This window comes from Gymnodraco acuticeps, unplaced genomic scaffold (genome assembly GCF_902827175.1).
Source record: "Gymnodraco acuticeps unplaced genomic scaffold, fGymAcu1.1, whole genome shotgun sequence".
Lineage (NCBI taxonomy): Eukaryota > Metazoa > Chordata > Actinopteri > Perciformes > Bathydraconidae > Gymnodraco > Gymnodraco acuticeps.
In genome coordinates, this window is record NW_022990981.1 from 5,240,269 (window position 1) to 5,258,882 (window position 18,614).

At 40.7% G+C, this 18,614-nt stretch overlaps 1 protein-coding gene across 3 annotated transcripts in view; it reads left to right on the forward strand.

Moving 5' to 3' along the window:
• apc2 (APC regulator of WNT signaling pathway 2) overlaps positions 1 to 18,606 on the forward strand; it is a 69,313-nt gene extending 50,707 nt beyond the window's left edge. For all 3 annotated transcript variants that reach the window (XM_034235681.1, XM_034235680.1, XM_034235679.1), the window contains exons 8-14: positions 4,939 to 5,022; positions 5,219 to 5,612; positions 6,426 to 6,524; positions 6,606 to 6,745; positions 7,776 to 7,970; positions 8,369 to 8,583; positions 9,516 to 18,606. In XM_034235681.1, coding sequence (XP_034091572.1) covers positions 4,939 to 5,022; positions 5,219 to 5,612; positions 6,426 to 6,524; positions 6,606 to 6,745; positions 7,776 to 7,970; positions 8,369 to 8,583; positions 9,516 to 15,060 — 6,672 coding nt within the window. In that variant the 3' untranslated portion in view covers positions 15,061 to 18,606. The remainder of the gene's footprint in view (positions 1 to 4,938; positions 5,023 to 5,218; positions 5,613 to 6,425; positions 6,525 to 6,605; positions 6,746 to 7,775; positions 7,971 to 8,368; positions 8,584 to 9,515) is intronic.
• Positions 18,607 to 18,614: the final 8 nt, after the last annotated feature.

Consider the following 18,614-nt stretch of genomic DNA (forward strand, 5'->3'; position numbering starts at 1 on the left):
CCTAATAGATTTTTTAGTGAGACCTGTGGAGACACCATTGCAGTAGTCGAGTCTACTGAAGATAAAAGCATGGACAAGTTTTTCCAAATCCTGCTGTGACATTAGTCTTTTAATCCTATATATGTTCTTTAGGTGATAGTAGGCTGATTTAGTAACTGTTTTAATGTGACTGTTGAAACTCAGGTCAGAGTCCATGACTACACCTAGATTTCTGGCTTTATCTGTTGTTTTGAACATTGCAGACCGAAGCTCAGCGCTCACTTTTATACGTTCTGACTTTTCTCCAAAAACCATTACCTCAGTTTTATCTTTGTTTAATTGGAGAAAGTTCTGACACATCCAGTCATTGATTTGTTCAATGCACTTACTCAGTGTTTGAATTAGAGCATAGTCTCCTGGTGAAATTGTTACGTAGATTTGTGTGTCATCTGCAGAGCTATGGTAACTTATTTTGTTGTTCTTCATTATCTGAGCCAGTGGTAGCATGTAGCAAAGAGAAGAGGCCCCAAGATGGAGCCTTGAGGTACCCCACATGTCATATTTGTCAACTCAGATGTGTATTTACCTATAGAAACAAAGTTGTTTCTGTCCTTTAGGTAGGATTCAAACCAATTTAGAACTGTTTCCGAAAGTCCCACCCAGTTTTCCAGTCGGTCTAGTAATATGTTGTGGTCAACAGTGTCAAACCCAGCACTGAGATCTAATAATACTAACACTGAAGTTCTGCCACTGTCTGTGTTTAAGTGGATGTCATTAAAGACCTTTACAAGAGCAGTCTCAGTGCTGTGGTTTGGACGAAAGCCTGACTGGAACACATCAAAACAGTTATTTAAATGCAAGAAATTACTCAACTGTTGAAAAACAACTTTTTCAATGATTTTACCTAGAAATGGCAGGTTTGATATGGGCCTGTAATTGTTCATTACTGAAGCATCTAGATTATTCTTTTTTAAGAACGGTTTAATGAATGCAGTTTTCAGGGCCTGTGGAAAAATACCTGAGTGAAGAGATTTGTTTACTATATGAAGTAGATCTGAGGCCATGCAAGGCAAAACATCTTTGAAAAATCCTGTTGGAATAATATCAAGGCAGCAGGAGGAGGATTTCAGAAGTTGAATAATGTCCTCTAGGTTTTTATCATTAATCTGATGGAATTGTGTCATGGTGTTTGAATTGATTTTAAGTGGACACAGAGACAACACATTTGCTGTTCCTGATGCAGAGGCACTGACTGCTTGTCTGATTTTCTGAATGTTGTCAGTGAAGGAGGCAAAATCATTGCACGCCCTGGTGGATAGAAATTCAGAGGCTACTGACACTGGGGGGTTAGTTAGTCTGTCGACGGTAGCAAACAAGGCACGTGCGTTGTTTTTGTTTTTGGTGATGATGTCAGAGAAGAACGATTGTCGTGCGTTATTCAATTCCAAATTATAAAAGCCAAGTCTCTAATACAAGTAAGTGGGTTAGGTTAAGTATAACATGGAAAAGGAAATAAAATAGGTTTCATAGGAGGATGTGGATTTATTTTCTCTCACCTTGTAATTACACAATCAAACAATCTATAATTTAGCTCTGGCCTTCACTCACAAAAAAACATTTTGCTGAATTAGACACATTTCTCGAAGCTCTATTGTCTGACATGCAATGACTGGGACTGAAGGAAGAGTCTGCGAGGAATGAACTAGGAGCAGAGAAATAATCATATATTAAAAGACAGCAGCTTCATAAGAGGCCAACAAGAGTGACAGAGTGTGTCAGTGTGCTGAAGGATAGACCAGCTATCCAGGCCAGACTCTAAAGACTTTCCAAGGTGTAAAATGCTGCTGCCGGAGTACTGACTGGAAGTGTTGATATCATGTCTACCATCCTCTTAAAATACTCTGTCCAACAATATCAGTCTCATGAAGAAAGGTTTTTTTTAACGCTTATTTAAAATAGCAGAGAAACATGCATTCTTGTTCTCAGGAGGGGACATTAACAGGATTATTGGAAAAGTACATAGTAAGTAGTAACTGTAGTAGTAGTAACTGAGTCCAACAGGATCAATCTCACGAAGAACTAATGGAAACAAAAAATAATTCCCTCATCAAATTTAGCAGAAGTGATTTTGTTCTCAGCAGGGGACTTTGATAGAGTATTTCTCAAAAAATACACAGTAAAAGTACTTCAATATATTGTAAGTAGTAGGCTAACTAATACAAAGTCAAACAGTATCAATGTCATTAAGAACTAATGGTAAGATTTTATTTTGATCATTCATCAAAGACAGCAGAAAAACATGCATTATGTACTAAGGAGGGGACTCTGACAGAGGATCACTCACAAAGTACACAGTAAAAGTACTTCATTTTATTTCTGGTAGAAGTCAAACTAGAACCAAGTCCAACAATGTCAGTTTTCTTAAGAACTTGTGGTAAAACATATTTGTATCACTATATATCACAAAAAATGAAGAGCAGCTGATTTGAAAAAACAAACTTGAGTTGACCGCAGTGCAGAATCGCTGTATAGTTTAAAGGTCTCATGTCATGGCCATTTCTACTGATCATAGTTCCATTGTTGAGCTCTACTAGAATAGATTTACATTGTTCAATGTTCTAAAATCACATTGGTTTCTCAAACAGCATCTCTGTATAGTATGTGTATTCACTCTCTGTCCTACACGGCTTGTTGGAGCTCCTGCCCCCCCCCCCTCCCCCCCCTGTGAGCCTAGTGTGCTCCGATTGGTCGGGACGTTGCGAGGCTTGTTGCTGCTCGCCGCTGCTGCGAGGAGCGGACAGGTTTCTGGGTCGGCGATACAGCGAGAACAAGCCAAACTCATCCTGAGCACACAAACACTCACAGCTGAAGTAAAAACAATAATTGTGACTTGATATTGAGTAAGAAAAAGGTTTATAACGCTGTGAGAATGGGTCTGCTGCGGAGAGCATTTCTCCACCATCCCAACTCGTCTATTACCAGCGTTCAGGGAGCTCTATGCAAGTCAATGGGGACTCCCTGTTAGTTAGCCAAGGGATCCTGGCGTTTGAGGTGCTCCGCGGATTGGTCCATTTGGGCCAATCCGGTCATTTGTTGTTGATTTGGGTGTTCACACGTCACAGAACCCAGGAAGCAAACAATGGAAACAGATAAATCTTCAACGAGGCGTTCTGGGGCAGCAGAGACAGGTCTTTTCTGTGTTAGAGTTTTACTCCCTACATGGTGTACTTTGAGGGTTTGTGACTCTGCACACCGTTTACATGCAGAAAAACCTTCATAACACACAAAGGGACGGGTAATAACCAGAAAAGCATAACATGGGACCTTTAAATCTCCTAACAATGTTGTCCATTTTAGACAGAGGCTTATTATTTGTACAGCCCTTAATAACATTTGTTTTCTGGGCTCAAAGTGTGTCTTGGCCGTTTTAATTGTGATCGCTAAATTCCCCTTGTTTATGATAATCACCGTTCAACAGGATACTGTAGTGATTCAAAGTGTGATTTTGTTTTGAAATCACTTCCGTGAGTTTCGCCCCGCCCCTCACTCCAAGGACCATTAGACTATTTAGTAAGGTAAAAAGCAAAAACGCCTCTCAGACGCTCTTCCGTTTACTTGTTTAATAAAGAAAAACCAATGGACCATAGATACACAGATTCTGACTTCATCTGCGCTCTTATTTTGTAAGGTAACTTCCGGTAGCAGAATATGAAAAAACTGTAGTTTTATTTTTTGTTTTGAGAAGTAGAAAATGATCATCCCGTTTTTTTAAGTTTAGTAAATCCCTTTTTGACCATGATAAAGAAAAACGCCTTGTATTTCAATTTTGGTTTTTCAATTTTAAAACGAAACTTAAATATCCAGTCGTTTTTTGTTTTTGAATATCCATTTGTGAAAAGAAAATCCAATGACCAAAACATACACTGACCCTGCATCACACTCCTACAATGCTTTTCTTTGCCATGTATGTAATATGTAATGATAAGATCTAACAGAATGGCTTATATGTTCTGATTATTTTCCTATTAGAAATTCTGATACAAATATTTAACAGCACTGCTATCAATAACATCAATATATTGGATTGTTTGTAATTGAATGAACATGCCCTCAGGAGCTTTGTGTATTCAGGGTTTCTACATATCAGCAGCTGATGTGCGGAACATTAACTAAACAGATCCTGAGATATTCATAACTCTGATCTCACATGACGGATGTTTTCCACCATTATTTAATTCATGATTGACACCAAAAAGAAATGTGATGACACATTTTTCATTTATTTTTCATTTCCTCATTTATTTGAAGAGGGACAATGCACATTGATGAACATTTAAAACAAATAATGCTTTAAAACGTAAACATGCCGGATTTTAGCTTTGAGCTAATTTCCATCCGTAGTCCCTCACATACAACATTTAAGAACGGCATTGACACATTTCTGTAAACAAGATATTTTTTGGTGTGACATTGTGCTTGTTGTATTTATGAATCTATTATTTTATGTTTCAAACTATGTTCACCTTGTATGTAAGCATACTAATGTAATTATTAAATAAAGTTATAATGATAAAATAATTGAGATTCAGTTTTAAGTGAAATATCTGACGAGTGATTTGTCTGCAAAGATCGAGGATATCACAGTGACAGATATTGCCGTATAAATGCGGCATACATCATGATGACACCCAACACTTGTTTTTATGTCACATTTAGAATGCATGGATAGTTTGTGTACTGCTGGTATACCTGATCATCTCGGACAGGAATCACATTCTCTACTTGGTTCAAAACTATGTTCAAATCAAAGCATATCTTCAGTTTATCCTCCTCATCCTCATGTCTTCTTCGACTTGTGTGTGTGTGTGTGTGTGTGTGTGTGTGTGTGTGTGTGTGTGTGTGTGTGTGTGTGTGTGTGTGTGTGTGTGTGTGTGTGTGTGTGTGTGTGTGTGTGTGTAGCTTTCTGGAGCTGAGAAGCCCCCTGCTGGAGAGCCAGAGAATGGAGGCGCAGGAACAGAAGCTCCTGCAGATGGAGGCAGCAAGGTGACCACTTTTTTACTCTCCCCCACTAGCTTTCATGTGTTTTGGACTATTCCAAGCACCACAGAAACACATTCAAACCCGGCAAATACAAAATATTATAATTCTATCAGTTTAAATAGGTCCTCCGCACTGTCTCTGTCGGTGACTGGGCCTAATAATGATCTTCATATAACAGTTTTCCTGCCCCTCCCTTCAGGTGGAGATGGTGTTCTGGCTGCTCTCCATGCTCGCCAACAGAGATAAGGAGGAGATGTCTCGCACTCTGCTGGCGCTGTCCAGCTCTCAGGACAGCTGCATTGCTATGAGAAGGTCCGGCTGCGTCCCGCTGCTGGTCCAGATCCTACACGAAGCCCCCAGCGGGGGGGAGGTAGTGACGGAAGGGACTGTGACGGGTTGCAGCAGGGAGGCCAGATCTAGAGCCAGCGCCGCCCTCCACAACATCATCTACTCCCAGCAGGACGAGGGCCAGGCCCGCCGCGAGATGCGGGTGCTGCACCTGCTGGAGCAGGTCCGGACCTACTGTGACAGCGGCTGGGACTGGATCGAGAGCCACGCAGGGACACCGTCACCTGGAGGAACCAAAACCACCGGTCAGTCAAGTTCTTAAAACTCCATTGGTCGGTTAAGCTATACATTTGGAAACGCGAACAACCCTTTAAACGGGCGGGGTCACCTCTATACTTAACCACACCCACTGGGGAGCTGAGTTTAGAAACTTTAGACCAGGAGGAGCTCACACCACCTATGCCTCAGGTTCCTACTCAGACCCGGTGGCAGACATAAATCTGTGGGCGGGCATTTGATTTCCCAGGGCGGGCCCAATGTAAAAATAATATGTGGCGGGCATCCTAACCTGCGATTACTCTGACAGGCTGTTAGAACTATCTCACATTCACACACATTACGTTCCATTGCTTCAAAACAGCTTACATTAGCAAATATATTTGGGCCTACACGTTCTTTTACATTCATGGCCCACAACTTTCGGCTGCACTTGCAAACAATTTATAAGAATGGAAAATTATGCTCAAATTGTTTAGTCCCACCAAAATGTTAAACGTACACATCATACACAACACAACAGTCCATGGCTTATGGGAATTATAAGTGCTAAACAAAGTCAATAAAACAGTTGTTAATTGCACACTATAGTATCACTTCTATAACTAAAGTAAATTATTTGAGGACTTCTTCCTCCACTCACAATTTTCTTCTTTGCATTTTAAACCAATTATACATCCCTTCATTTTGGTGGCGACAAGCTCTGAGTTTTTTTGGGTACAGCAAAATGCAGTACATTGTTTGTGTTGTACCAGTACAACATTAAGGCACATATTTCACAGATGAGTTTTCTCATTCAGTAGATTTATTGTTAATAAACGTATTTGTTTTCCTCCCTGCAGACATCCCTGAGCCTGTAGACCCTCAGATCTGTCAGACCATGTGCGCCATCATGAAGCTTTCCTTTGAAGAGGAGTACCGGCGTGCCATGAACGAATTAGGTTTGTGAAACAACTACCAGTCTTATTTTCACTAAACACGAGTGGCCCCTTGTGCTCAGAGTTGGTTGTGTTGTGTTCCAGGCGGTCTGCAGGTCGTGGCTGATTTGATCCACCTGGAGCAGGACATGTACGGCATGCAGAACGACCCCATCAACATGGCTCTGCGCCGCTACGCAGGGATGGCTGTGACTAACCTTACCTTCGGAGACGTCGTCAACAAGGTACACTGGTGTTTCATCAGTCCTGCAAGTTCAGTTGGCAGTAATGTTCAAAGAAAGATTTGTCGTGGAAAGGTGTAAAATATGAGAAAAGTAACCTAAACACGGTTGTGGACAGTAACTATATACATTTATACATATTTTCTAATTTCTATACTTGTTCGCATTACAAGAATACTTAAGTTACCTTTTTAATGCACAACCTTAACTTGTAATAGAGTATACATAGTTTGATAATGCTAATGTTATTTAAGTACAAGATCTAAATATTTCTTCAACAATAGATTCCCACCCTTTTTGTTAGGACTGTTACTAACACTGGTGTCGGACGGTTTTTAGGGTAAGAGTGTAGATTGTTGCGGTCACTTCTTTTTAATACCCTTATAATGACATACTATTCTATGAGGTTTTAAACACTTTTCAATGCCTTTATGGCATTTTCATAACATACTACAATATGAAGTTGCACTGTATGGCATTCATATTACATACTAAACTATGACATTAATGAAATACTATTCTATTTCTTTATTGGCATTTTCATGAAATACCATACTGTAACTTAAATGGCATTTACAATGCCATATACTATACTTTAACGTTTTTAAACACACTACAACTAAAATGTTTCATAAAAAGTAAATCAAGAAATGGAATATGTTGTCAAAAAAAAGTCATTAAAAAAAATGCAGCATAGCATGTCATGTGATGACAATAAAAAGCCATACAAGATTAAAACTCATAGTATGCTATATAAAAAATGAAAGGCATAGGATAATAAAAAATAACAAATAACAACAATCAAACGATGTGTGTTAAAAAAAACATACAACAAAAATATCAAAGTAAAAAATAGTATAGTATGTCATTTAAATGCTAAATAATTCATAAACTGTAAGGCCAGACAGAAATATGCTCGAAATGCTCTGTGACAGGCCTTTGTGACAGTCAACAGATCAATTCAAAATGTCTTTGATTGATTTACCAAACTAAAACAATTGGGTCTGTTTGCCCCAAACTGTTCACATTTCAGGCCACTCTGTGCTCCAAGAAGAGCTGTCTGCTGGCTCTTGTGGCCCAGTTGGCGTCAGACAGTGAGGAGCTACATCAAGTGGTCTCCAGCATCCTGAGGAACCTATCCTGGAGGGCCGACATCAGCAGTAAGAAGGTCCTCAGAGACATCGGCTCTGTGTCTGCCCTGATGACCTGTGCCCTGCAGGCTACCAAGGTAACTCAAACAACCTCACCCGCACAGAGATAATGCGAGGAAGATCTTAAAGACATCTTCTAAATTACTCATTTTATATCTTGTGGAAGTTTCCATCGCTTTTACGCTTACTTTTAGTACGAATTATATACATGATATACAGCATGTCAATTAGTGTAAAACTGTGCATATGTGTTTAAAAGGTTTCTAAATGTATGTAACCAGAGTTGGCTAATCCTATCAAGTCAGTAACTTGTCAGTTCCAACAGCAAGTCACTGTGTGATTTTAAAAAGTACGCTCTGAATAATTTCAAATGAAAATGTAAGCTCTGAAAACATTATGTTCACTGAGTATATGTACTTTCTGTGTTTGTATACAAAGCCAACAAAACCTTATATGTTGTTTTGCTGACTTTCAGGAGTCGACCTTGAAGAGCCTCCTCAGTGCTCTGTGGAATCTTTCTGCTCACAGCACTGACAACAAGGTGGCAATATGCTCAGTGGACGGCGCTCTGGGCTTTCTGGTCAGCACACTGACATACCGATGTCAAACCAATTCGCTTGCCATCATCGAGAGCGGAGGAGGAATTCTTCGAAACGTGTCAAGTCTGGTCGCTACAAGGGAAGACTACAGGTAGGTTTCTGAGACTCAAACAATGACTGATATTGCAGAAATAAATTAAATTGATATTGTAGTTGGAGAAGAAATATCTGCTCATGGAGTTTTTCTTGAGCCCTCAACAACAGTTAATGGTCTTTAGTCAGAGGTTGCGCTAGACTTTTTTTTTTAGACATCATTTTGACGGACAGGATCGTAACATTTCCGTCAAAATCCAGTATTACCCGTCGGCCTTTACACAACTCTGACGGGGGGGGGGGCCGTGTTATGCATGCCCACTGCACCTCGCGGGAGCGCGCACAGCGTAAAGCCAAAACCCACAGACATTTCAATGATCTGTACGGCGAAGTTAGGTTTGGAAACCGTATCATTTCCTTTTGGGCGGGCATGCATAACACGGCATAACACCAGAGCCTCGCTGCAGGGAAACTTTGGCGCTGTTCTAAGTTTGTTCTAATCTGTCAAAATGACAGACTGCTTTCAGATTTTTCCGTCATTGTTACAAAAAAATCGTCATATACGGAAAATATTCGGTTAACGCGACCTCTGCTTTAGTCAGAGATGTCTCAGAGTAAATGCCATCTGCTAATGAAACCTGAAGATGTATTTGAAAATTCTAAAAAATGAAAGATAATCAATCTCTGGTTCTTACGTTTTAATACAACTTGTAATCGGACACGGGATTGTGCCACTCAAACATTGCTTTTTGAAACAGTACTGCACTTTTTTTTAAGTATGTATTTAATCAATTTCTTAAGAAATCAATTGAAAAACTGTCTGACGGGATTCTTGCCAGTTACATTATTGTTTGTTAAATAGAGAACAGAGTTTTCTAGTCAACCTACTCATGTAGTTAATTGGGGTAAAATGTTCTTTAATGTACCAAGTAATTGCTTCAGCTGCAGATAATAATTATATTAAAATGTATTTTGCTTTCTTACTTCAAGGCAAATCCTCAGGGACCACAACTGCCTCCAGACTCTGCTGCAGCACCTGCGCTCCCACAGTCTGACAATAGTGAGCAACGCCTGCGGAACTCTCTGGAACCTCTCTGCCCGTAGTCCAAAAGACCAGGAGCTGCTCTGGGATCTTGGTGCAGTTAGCATGCTGCGCAACCTTATCCACTCCAAGCACAAGATGATAGCCATGGGCAGCGCTGCAGCTTTAAGGAATCTCCTCACAAATCGACCCCTAAAATATAAGGATGCTGCCGTAGTATCCCCTGGGTCCTGCATGCCGTCACTTTACATGAGGAAACAGAAGGCTCTGGAGGCAGAGCTGGATGCCAAACACCTTGCAGAGACTTTTGACACCCTGGAGAAACAAAGCCCCAAGAATCTGACACTTAACAAGCCACTACGCCACATTGAGAGTCTGGCAAAGGATTATGCATCTGATTCTGGTTGTTTTGATGATGATGAGGCACCCAACGTCTCCAGTAGCCTGGACACTGGGAGTTTCTCGATGCTCTCTATGTTCCTTACAAACTCTAACTTCCTGCAAAACCAACCACGCAAGAGGGACAGTGAACCTGAGAGAGATGTAGACATCCCTCAGATGGTCGAGAAGAGACAAGCTCCTCCTGAAGATTTGGTATCTGCTGCTGCAGAGAAGCTGGCCAAAAAGATCACCAACACGGTTGCCAAGATAGACAGGTTAGTGGAGGACATCACCATGCAAACATCATCAGAGGACAGTTTTAGCCTCAGCTCTGAAGACCACTTGGCGGACTGGCCTTATGGGCTGGATGAACTAAATGAAGCCCGTGCAAAATCACGCTCCCCTTGCCGTCTCTCCGAAACAAGCAGCTTGGCCCACAGGGAACGGCTCAGTAGAGCCCATGCCCTCTTGCGCCTCAAAACGGCCAATACAAATGTATCAACAGACAGCCTAAACAGTGGAAGCACCAGTGATGGCTACTGTGGAAGCAAAGACCATATGCGACCTGCTCCAAAGCCTCTAACAATGCAACAGCGTCCCAACCAGCTTGATCTCAAGGTGGACCATCAAGATTACTTCAATGTTGGAGCGTCTGCACTGAATGAGACTAACCATCAATACATTCCGGAGAGAGATTCTGTGGACAACAAAGATGCAAGAGGTGAAGAGCTCAGCAGCACAGAAGCAGAAAAGTATCAGGATCAACCTGTACAAACGCCTGTCAGTGCTTGTACTAAACTCTCCTCTGATGTCAGCATGACTTCAATTAAACTGTCTCCTTCTTATCAACAGGTTCCACTTATTCAGAGTGTGGCTAAATGTGGTGTAGCAAAGACAGCAATCAATGTACAGGCTGCCCAAGCAATGAGGAGGCAAGCATGGGTACCTACTGTGATGACTGGGGCTAGTATTACTAAATGTTCTCCAATGTCATCCACCAGAAGCCCAACTATTGGGGCGATGGAGACGATCCAGAAATACTCGGTGGAGAACACCCCAATTTGCTTCTCCCGCTGCAGTTCACTCTCCTCCCTCTCTTCTGGCGACGGAGCATTGGATGGACAAAGTGAAAATGAGCTAGAGAGTGACTCATCATTAGAAATAATTGAAGTAGAAGATGGGGAAGAGGTGAAAAGAGCTGAAGAGGATGAAACCTTGGAGGATCTGAGTGACAGTCAGCTGCTAATGACTGACTCAAAAACATTCCCCAGCAAAGAGACAGATCCCATTGAGATTCCCTGTCATGCCAAACGGGAAAAGGTGTTCCTTAGAGGAGCTTCACCAGCCATACTTGAAGACAGATCTCCATCAAGTTCATCTGAAAACTACATCCACGAGACGCCCCTGATAATGAGTCGCTGTAGCTCAGTCAGTTCCCTGGGTAGTTTTGAGTCTCCTTCTATTGCCAGCTCAATTCAAAGTGACCCATGCAGTGAGATGATTGATGGAACAATAAGCCCTAGTGATCTACCTGACAGCCCGGGTCAAACCATGCCTCCTAGTCGAAGTAAAACTCCATGTTGCATTGAGTCAAATGAACAAGAAACACAGGCCACAGGAATTGCAGGTCAATGGGAAAACAGCCTGCGAAAGTTCATGGAGATTGCAGACTCCAAGGAGAGGTTTAACCTTCCTCCTGACTTGGACACTATGATCTACTTTACAGTGGAAAAGCCAACTGAAAACTTCTCTTGTGCTTCGAGTTTGAGTGCACTGCCTCTTCACGAACACTACATACAAAAAGATGTTGAGCTGAAATTGACTCCCCTACTCCAGCAAAATGACAAAGATCTTCCTTTCCCTGATGAGCATGAGCAAGGATTTGACCATGGTGAGAGATATAGTGAGGGCAACTCAGATGATGACATAGAAATCTTAAAGGAATGCATCAACTCAGCAATGCCCTCCAAGTTCAGACAAGTAAGACCTTCCCTGATGACCACCATCCCTCCTCATATTCTCAATTATCAGATCCGAAAACAAATTCCAGTATACATGATGCTTCCAAATGGCAAAACCCAAATGTGTCCTGGAAGGAGATTCGTCATCCCCCAAAAGGACTTCATATTTGACGATTCGTCCTTCACTGATTCTGCAGAAGGTACACCAGTCAACTTCTCCAGCACAACATCCCTTAGTGATGAAACACTTCAGTATTCAGTAAAGGAGAGGGGAGCTAACGACTGCACAGCTAAAGGTATAAACAAACAGGAATTGCTTGACGATGAGGCAAAGAGGATAGAAGACTTGAAGATATTCTCACACTTCCATAAACCCAACAAGATGAACTACCCACCAGAGATACAAATGAATCGAACAACCAAACATATCATTCCGACGCAGAGGGTGCTGTTGCAGAGCAAAGAGGTAGCAGATAGGGTGGCAAACCAAAGAAAGCGTGATAAGTCACCAAACCAGCAAAATAATAGGCAAGGTCAAGGTACGGCCAGGAAACTGGAATTGCCCGTCATTAAGCAAAACAAAGAAGGTAACCTAAATGTTCGATCACAAAAAGGGAAAACAGTCTTTCGGCAAATGACACAATCTTCCGAGGACAGTAACAGCTTCTATGATGATAAAAAGGAAGCAATCAAACGAACAAGCAGAAAACAAATCAGGGAAGAAAGTAGAAACACTCTCTCCCGGAGCATGACAAATATTGGCAGTGTTGATAATTCCCAAGCAATTTCAAGAGGATTTCAAAGGATAAAACAACATCTGATTAAGGATGAATCACTGGCATGTTACTCACTCAGCTCTTCACTTAGTTCACTGAGTGATGCTGAGTTTGAGCCTCATAAATCAAAAGCCCATAAAATATGGTACAAAAACAGACACAACAAAACACTGAATACGATGAAACAAACAAAGACTATAAACATTCACAGCCAATACGAAGATCCAAGCTCGCCAAGCTCTGTCAGCATGGATTCAGAGGATGACCTTCTTCAGAAATGCATAACATCTGCCATGCCTAGGCAGAGAAGAAGGCTTGCTGCCAGAAAGAAAAAAGCAGAAAATACTAAAAAACAAAAGACCTCTGATGGGTGGAACATGAATGAGGAAATGGATATGGATGAGGACATGGATAGTGATGATACAGCATGGGATAAAGATTCAGACCTCAATAGTGTTGAATGGAGAGCCATACAAGAAGGTGCTAATTGTGTTGTCACTGGGTTGCAGGCATCAAGGTCTCAGGACCCATCTTCTGAAGAGACTGAATCAGTCCTGTCATTTATGTCAACATCCAGCTTTACACCCAAAGAAAGGAAGTTTGCTAAAGATAAAAAGGCAAATAAACCTCTTGACTTTGCGCAGCGCAAGCCAGTTCCAAACCTACCAATGGTTTTCAGAGGCAGGACAGTGATCTACACACCGAAAAAGGAGACGGCTCCATCACAAATACCTCCTCCTAGAAAAATAACAACCAAGACAGATGCTCCAAAGAACCCAAACCTTGCTCAGTACAGATCAAAGAGCCTTCACAGATTAGGTCGGCCCCAGGATATTGAACTATCTTTGCCAAAGAGAAGCTCTACTCCACCTCCAAGGATACCAAAAAGTTCATCCTCTGGATCATCACAAAGCTCTACACTATCTAAACAGTCACAGAAGAAGATAACATCCCCGACTCAGACAAATAAAGCCAACCAGAAAAAGAATGCCTCATTACCTAGTAGCCCGCCAGCTACAAGCCCCCCTGAAAGAAAGGGACGCTCTCCTGTTATGAAACAAAATGAAAAGTCTGCACCACCTAAAACTCAAAAGTCTCCTGTCCGAATTCCTTTTATGCAAAATTCAGTCAGGCCAAGACCTCTGTCACCTCTAGTAACTAACAAAACAACCACCACACAAATCAATCAGGTCAATGGCAAACGTTTAGCACCAACCAATCGTTTTGGACTGGTCAGGATGACTTCTGTCCATTCAAGTGGTGGTGAGTCTGAGCGCAATGGATTTTTGAGACAGCTGACTTTCATTAAGGAATCACAGAACGCGCTTAGACGTGATAACTCAGCACGCAACATGTCAGGATCTCAAAATGGATCCCCGCGCAGAACAAATCCTGGAGCTACAGCTGTCTTCCTTTGCTCATCACGCTGTCAGGAACTAAAGGTATCTGTGCAAACTCCCAGACGGGTGCAAGTAAAAGATCCAAGACAAACAGAGCAGAGGTCAGACCGCCTTCAGAAGCAGAGTGCAGCCCTCTCCAGAGCAACCTCCAGTGAAAGAGACCTATCTGCAAGACGCCCATCCAGAAGAACCAGTTCTGAAAGCCCTTGCAGGTTGGCTCAGCGAAACGGGCCTGGCAGAGTGTCTGGACCCAAGCAGCAACAAGACAAGGATAACTTTAAACATCATGCTTCATCGCCAAGCCTAAACATACTGAGCCGGGTGACAAGCCGTTCCTCCCTCCGTTCGTCCTCATCTGATTCAAGCGGAAGAGCAAAGAGCGAGGATGATACAAAGAAGAAAGTGCAGAGATCTGCATCACGGCTTAATGAAAGAGTCACCTGGAGGAGGATCAGGGATGAAGATGTATCTCAGATCTTGAAAAGCACTCTGCCAGAAAATGCGTTACCTCTGGTGACTTCTCCTGACGGGGAACAGCCAAAGCCACTGGCTCTACCAGGAAAATTGCCAACAATTCTACTTGCATCTCGCAAGACAAGCGATGCGACAGTCCAGACAGAGGATTTTACAAACAACAAGACCAACTCAAGCACCTCTCCAACGGTTGAAACAGCTCAGGTGATTTCAGAAGAAGTGTCACGCTTTGCTCTACTTAAGAAGATTAGTTCAACCTCTGGGAGTAACCTGCAGGATGGAGATTCTGACGTGTCCCCAAGGAGCCACAGTACTGTCTCCACAGGAACGTCTGATTCCCACGTCAGTGGAGTTGTCCATTTCCGCCAAGGATCCCCCAGCAAGGCCGCCCGTATCACTCCATTTAATTATACTCCAAGCCCCATTTCCTGCAACCTACAAGACAAGCAGAGCCAGAGAGCCTCGATCAATGAAAAGTCTGGGGGCAAAAGTGAGTCGTAAGACATTTAGTGGATTACTGGACGACATGGATTACTCTACTGTGATCCTGGATGAAACTCAGGTGGACAGTCTAGGAGTGTGGTGGCCCATATACCTCGGGTATTTACCCTTTACTTTCCCCATTCACTGCATTCAAGTCTTTCTCTCTGAACAATTGATCAAAGCTTCCATCTACCATTCATACAAGGTTGGATGTATGCTTTAAGAGAGGTCGGACAAGAACAGACCAGAAATAACAATGCACTTCAGAGACAAATCTCACATGAAAAGGAAGTGCATCTTTTTGTACTTTTTTTGTATTTGTAGAATAATCATTGCCTGTTAGAAACGTAGTGAAAACATGAAGAAAAAGACAATTAACTTGATTTCAGCACATCGGTTTTCTGGACGGAATCGATAAAAGAACAATATTATGCAAATTGTTGAAGGATTACTCAGCTGGACTTTTACCTGAAAATATACAAACTGTGGATGACTGTTGACAGACTCTCACAAATGACGCCAATACACTGAAATGTTAAGCATTTTTTACATACAGTTAATCAATGCTTTGGGCCTCTTAATCCCTAATCAACTGAATTATAATACACTGCTTGTCTTTTTTTTCTCCATATTTCTCCAGTAGGTCTGGGGCTACATTTAAGAAAAAACTTCGGATTAACAGTGCAATTACCTTATTTAGATGATATAGTGATTTCGGAATGATATCGATGTGTATTACAGGTTAACGATATGAACAATTCTAAATTCAAAAGCTAAACATTTTGCAATATGTATTTAAATATTTTTAATGAGAGCTGTTTGACTTTAGTTGTATTAGTGTACATCTATCTATATATATATATATATATATATATATATATATAGATATATATATATATATATATATATATATATATATATATATATATATAGATATATATATATATATATATATATATATATATATATATATATATGTAGATATTATCATATCTCCCCAGCTCAACTTTGGTAAAAAAAGTATTAATAATAAAGTATACTGAGCGGCAATTTTAGGAGGAATATGATTATTCGCAACACCTACTCAAGTTAAATCCCTGCTGCAGAACAAATGATAGCATCCTGTGGTTTTCCAAACTATAAGCAGATTCTGGTATTTACTCTCTCCTGTACTCTTTGTCTTAATCAGTTTTGTAAATAACACACAGATATACAAAATCTCCAAAGCTTCCTTGTGGGCAAAATAATCTGTTGCTCGATGACAGCATGCATATATACTGTATATGACTGTGTACACGCACCTGTTAACATTGTGGAGGGACAATTAAGTTGTTATTCAGAGGTAAAATTATTTCTAGACAAGAGCATTACTAGCCATCTGCTGAAAAGACATATAATGGTATAAACTGTCAGCATAGCTGAACAAAGCGACTACATGCTTCATCTAATAACATGACATAATTGTTATGTTTGATTCTATATTCAGGCATTATTGCTGTTGAGTATTCCTTGTCCAGAAACACAATGATTTCATCCAGTGATGGGGCGGCTTTGGACATGTGTCCATGTGACATGTGACATGTGTCCTTACAAAAATCTGTATAACTTGTTAATATCCGCTTAACTGTGTTGCTGTAAAGTAGTGATAGGTTGAGAAGAAGTTGAATATTAAGACAATGAATATTCTCTGTTGTTGTAACATCGCTCCTCCATGTGTGCTGCTGGAAGACAAAAGACAGAAATAACATTCATCATTCATCTACCTAAAGGGGCTCATTATTCATAAAACAAGGTTTATTATTTACCACACTGAACCTACTGTATTTCCAAAGCATATACAGTTAAGCAAAATATAATTTTAATGCAAAACTTCAGGTCCCCCTGGCCATTTAAATAATATATGGTCTACTCTAGTGGGTATCATGCACCCCCCTGAAATATACTTCTAATCAGCTTTTCTAGATTGGAAGAATTGTGTAGAAAACGATTAGCTATGTTAAAAAGTTCCAAATTAGTGTGCCTATTACCCTGACATTTGAGTTTCACTCTTTTTACTCCTTTGACTCTCTCAGCCATTATTGCAGATAAATTAACAAATAATGTGTCTAGACCCATGTTTTGAGGGTCAAGGAACACAATGAAACTATTCTTAAAGTGATCACATGTGTCTGTGGCTGCTAATTAGTGCCGCCATTACAAGAAAATGGCATTTTAGTCTTGTACCAAGAAGGGTGTATTTTGCACCGACACAGAAATATACTTATAATCAGTGTTTCCAAAATGGAAAAAGTATGTAGAAAATGATGAGCCAACGGTGAACAGCCCTGAAATCTGTTATCGTATGAGTATCAATCACCTGGTTGGTTTGATTAAGTTAATTTAGAAATGATCTCATTGTGCATTACCTTTTGTAAAAACTATGCCTGAGTAGTCAGAGTTTTTAAAAGTGCAGTTGTAGAAAATGGGTAGACAAATGATATAAACAGAAAAAAGGGGCTTGATCTGAGTACAGATTTAAAGCTGACACTGACTTTAAACATGCAAACACACATTTACTGTAGGCAAGAGTAGAATGATTTGGCCGAAGTACCTTAGCCTTGGTGTGATATTTCTGTCAAAGCTACGGTACTTGGGTCAAGTTTGAGTGATCAACTTTAGTTTCGTAATCTATCAATTATTTGAAATGTTGAAATCAATGTGCATGTAAACATAGTGTTATCACGCACACACTTATTAATTTCAGTCAAAAAGGTGATAGCTACAACACTAGCTGTCCTGAGTCACCGCAGTTTGTGAGTAAGTGTGAATATTTGTCTAAATGTGACATTATATACACACCTGCAGGGGATGACAGGACTGTTGTGACTCTAAATCACTATATGTTTAGACTGTAAGAAATGTACATTTGTTTCATCTGTAACCAGATAAAAGTGAAGCCCCAGGAGTCAACAGAACAGTTTGGCATTTTCCTAAACATGTATTTCACACATTTAAAATATTTGTGTTCCTTATTTGAACCCATAATTAAAGGCTTGAAATGAGAATTTGTAAACCGTTTGTTTGATACGTATCAAGACAGATTTTGGGTTTGAGAATCACTTTAACAGCAACTAAAAATAAAGATTAGGACGAAGAGTGAAAACTGTGTGAATGAGACGGACAGGGGGTTCGTTTTCGTGTTAAAAAGCCATCAGAAGGGTCCTGGGAGTTAGTCCACCATCACTGTCAGCAACCTTGAACACGCCTGGCTGTAGACAATTGTTCATGTCCAAATTCATAGGTTTTAAATAAAATGCCTAGCACTCTGCATTCAGCGTTTTCCAATTCACTGTGAAAATCTGTTATGAAATTAAATATTATATACATTATAAGGTCTCTTGAAACGTACCTTTTGTGGAAAGTTATTGGGCTCATGTCTAGTGTCACTCATAATGGCGGCCCCAGCCTGTCGTGCCTGAAACAAGGCCCCCGAGGAGTTATGGTGCCATGTGAAATAGGCGAAGCAGCAGAACTGTGTCATAATAAATGTTTTCATCAAATAAAAAATGACATGTTTCATTAGAACTCTGGGT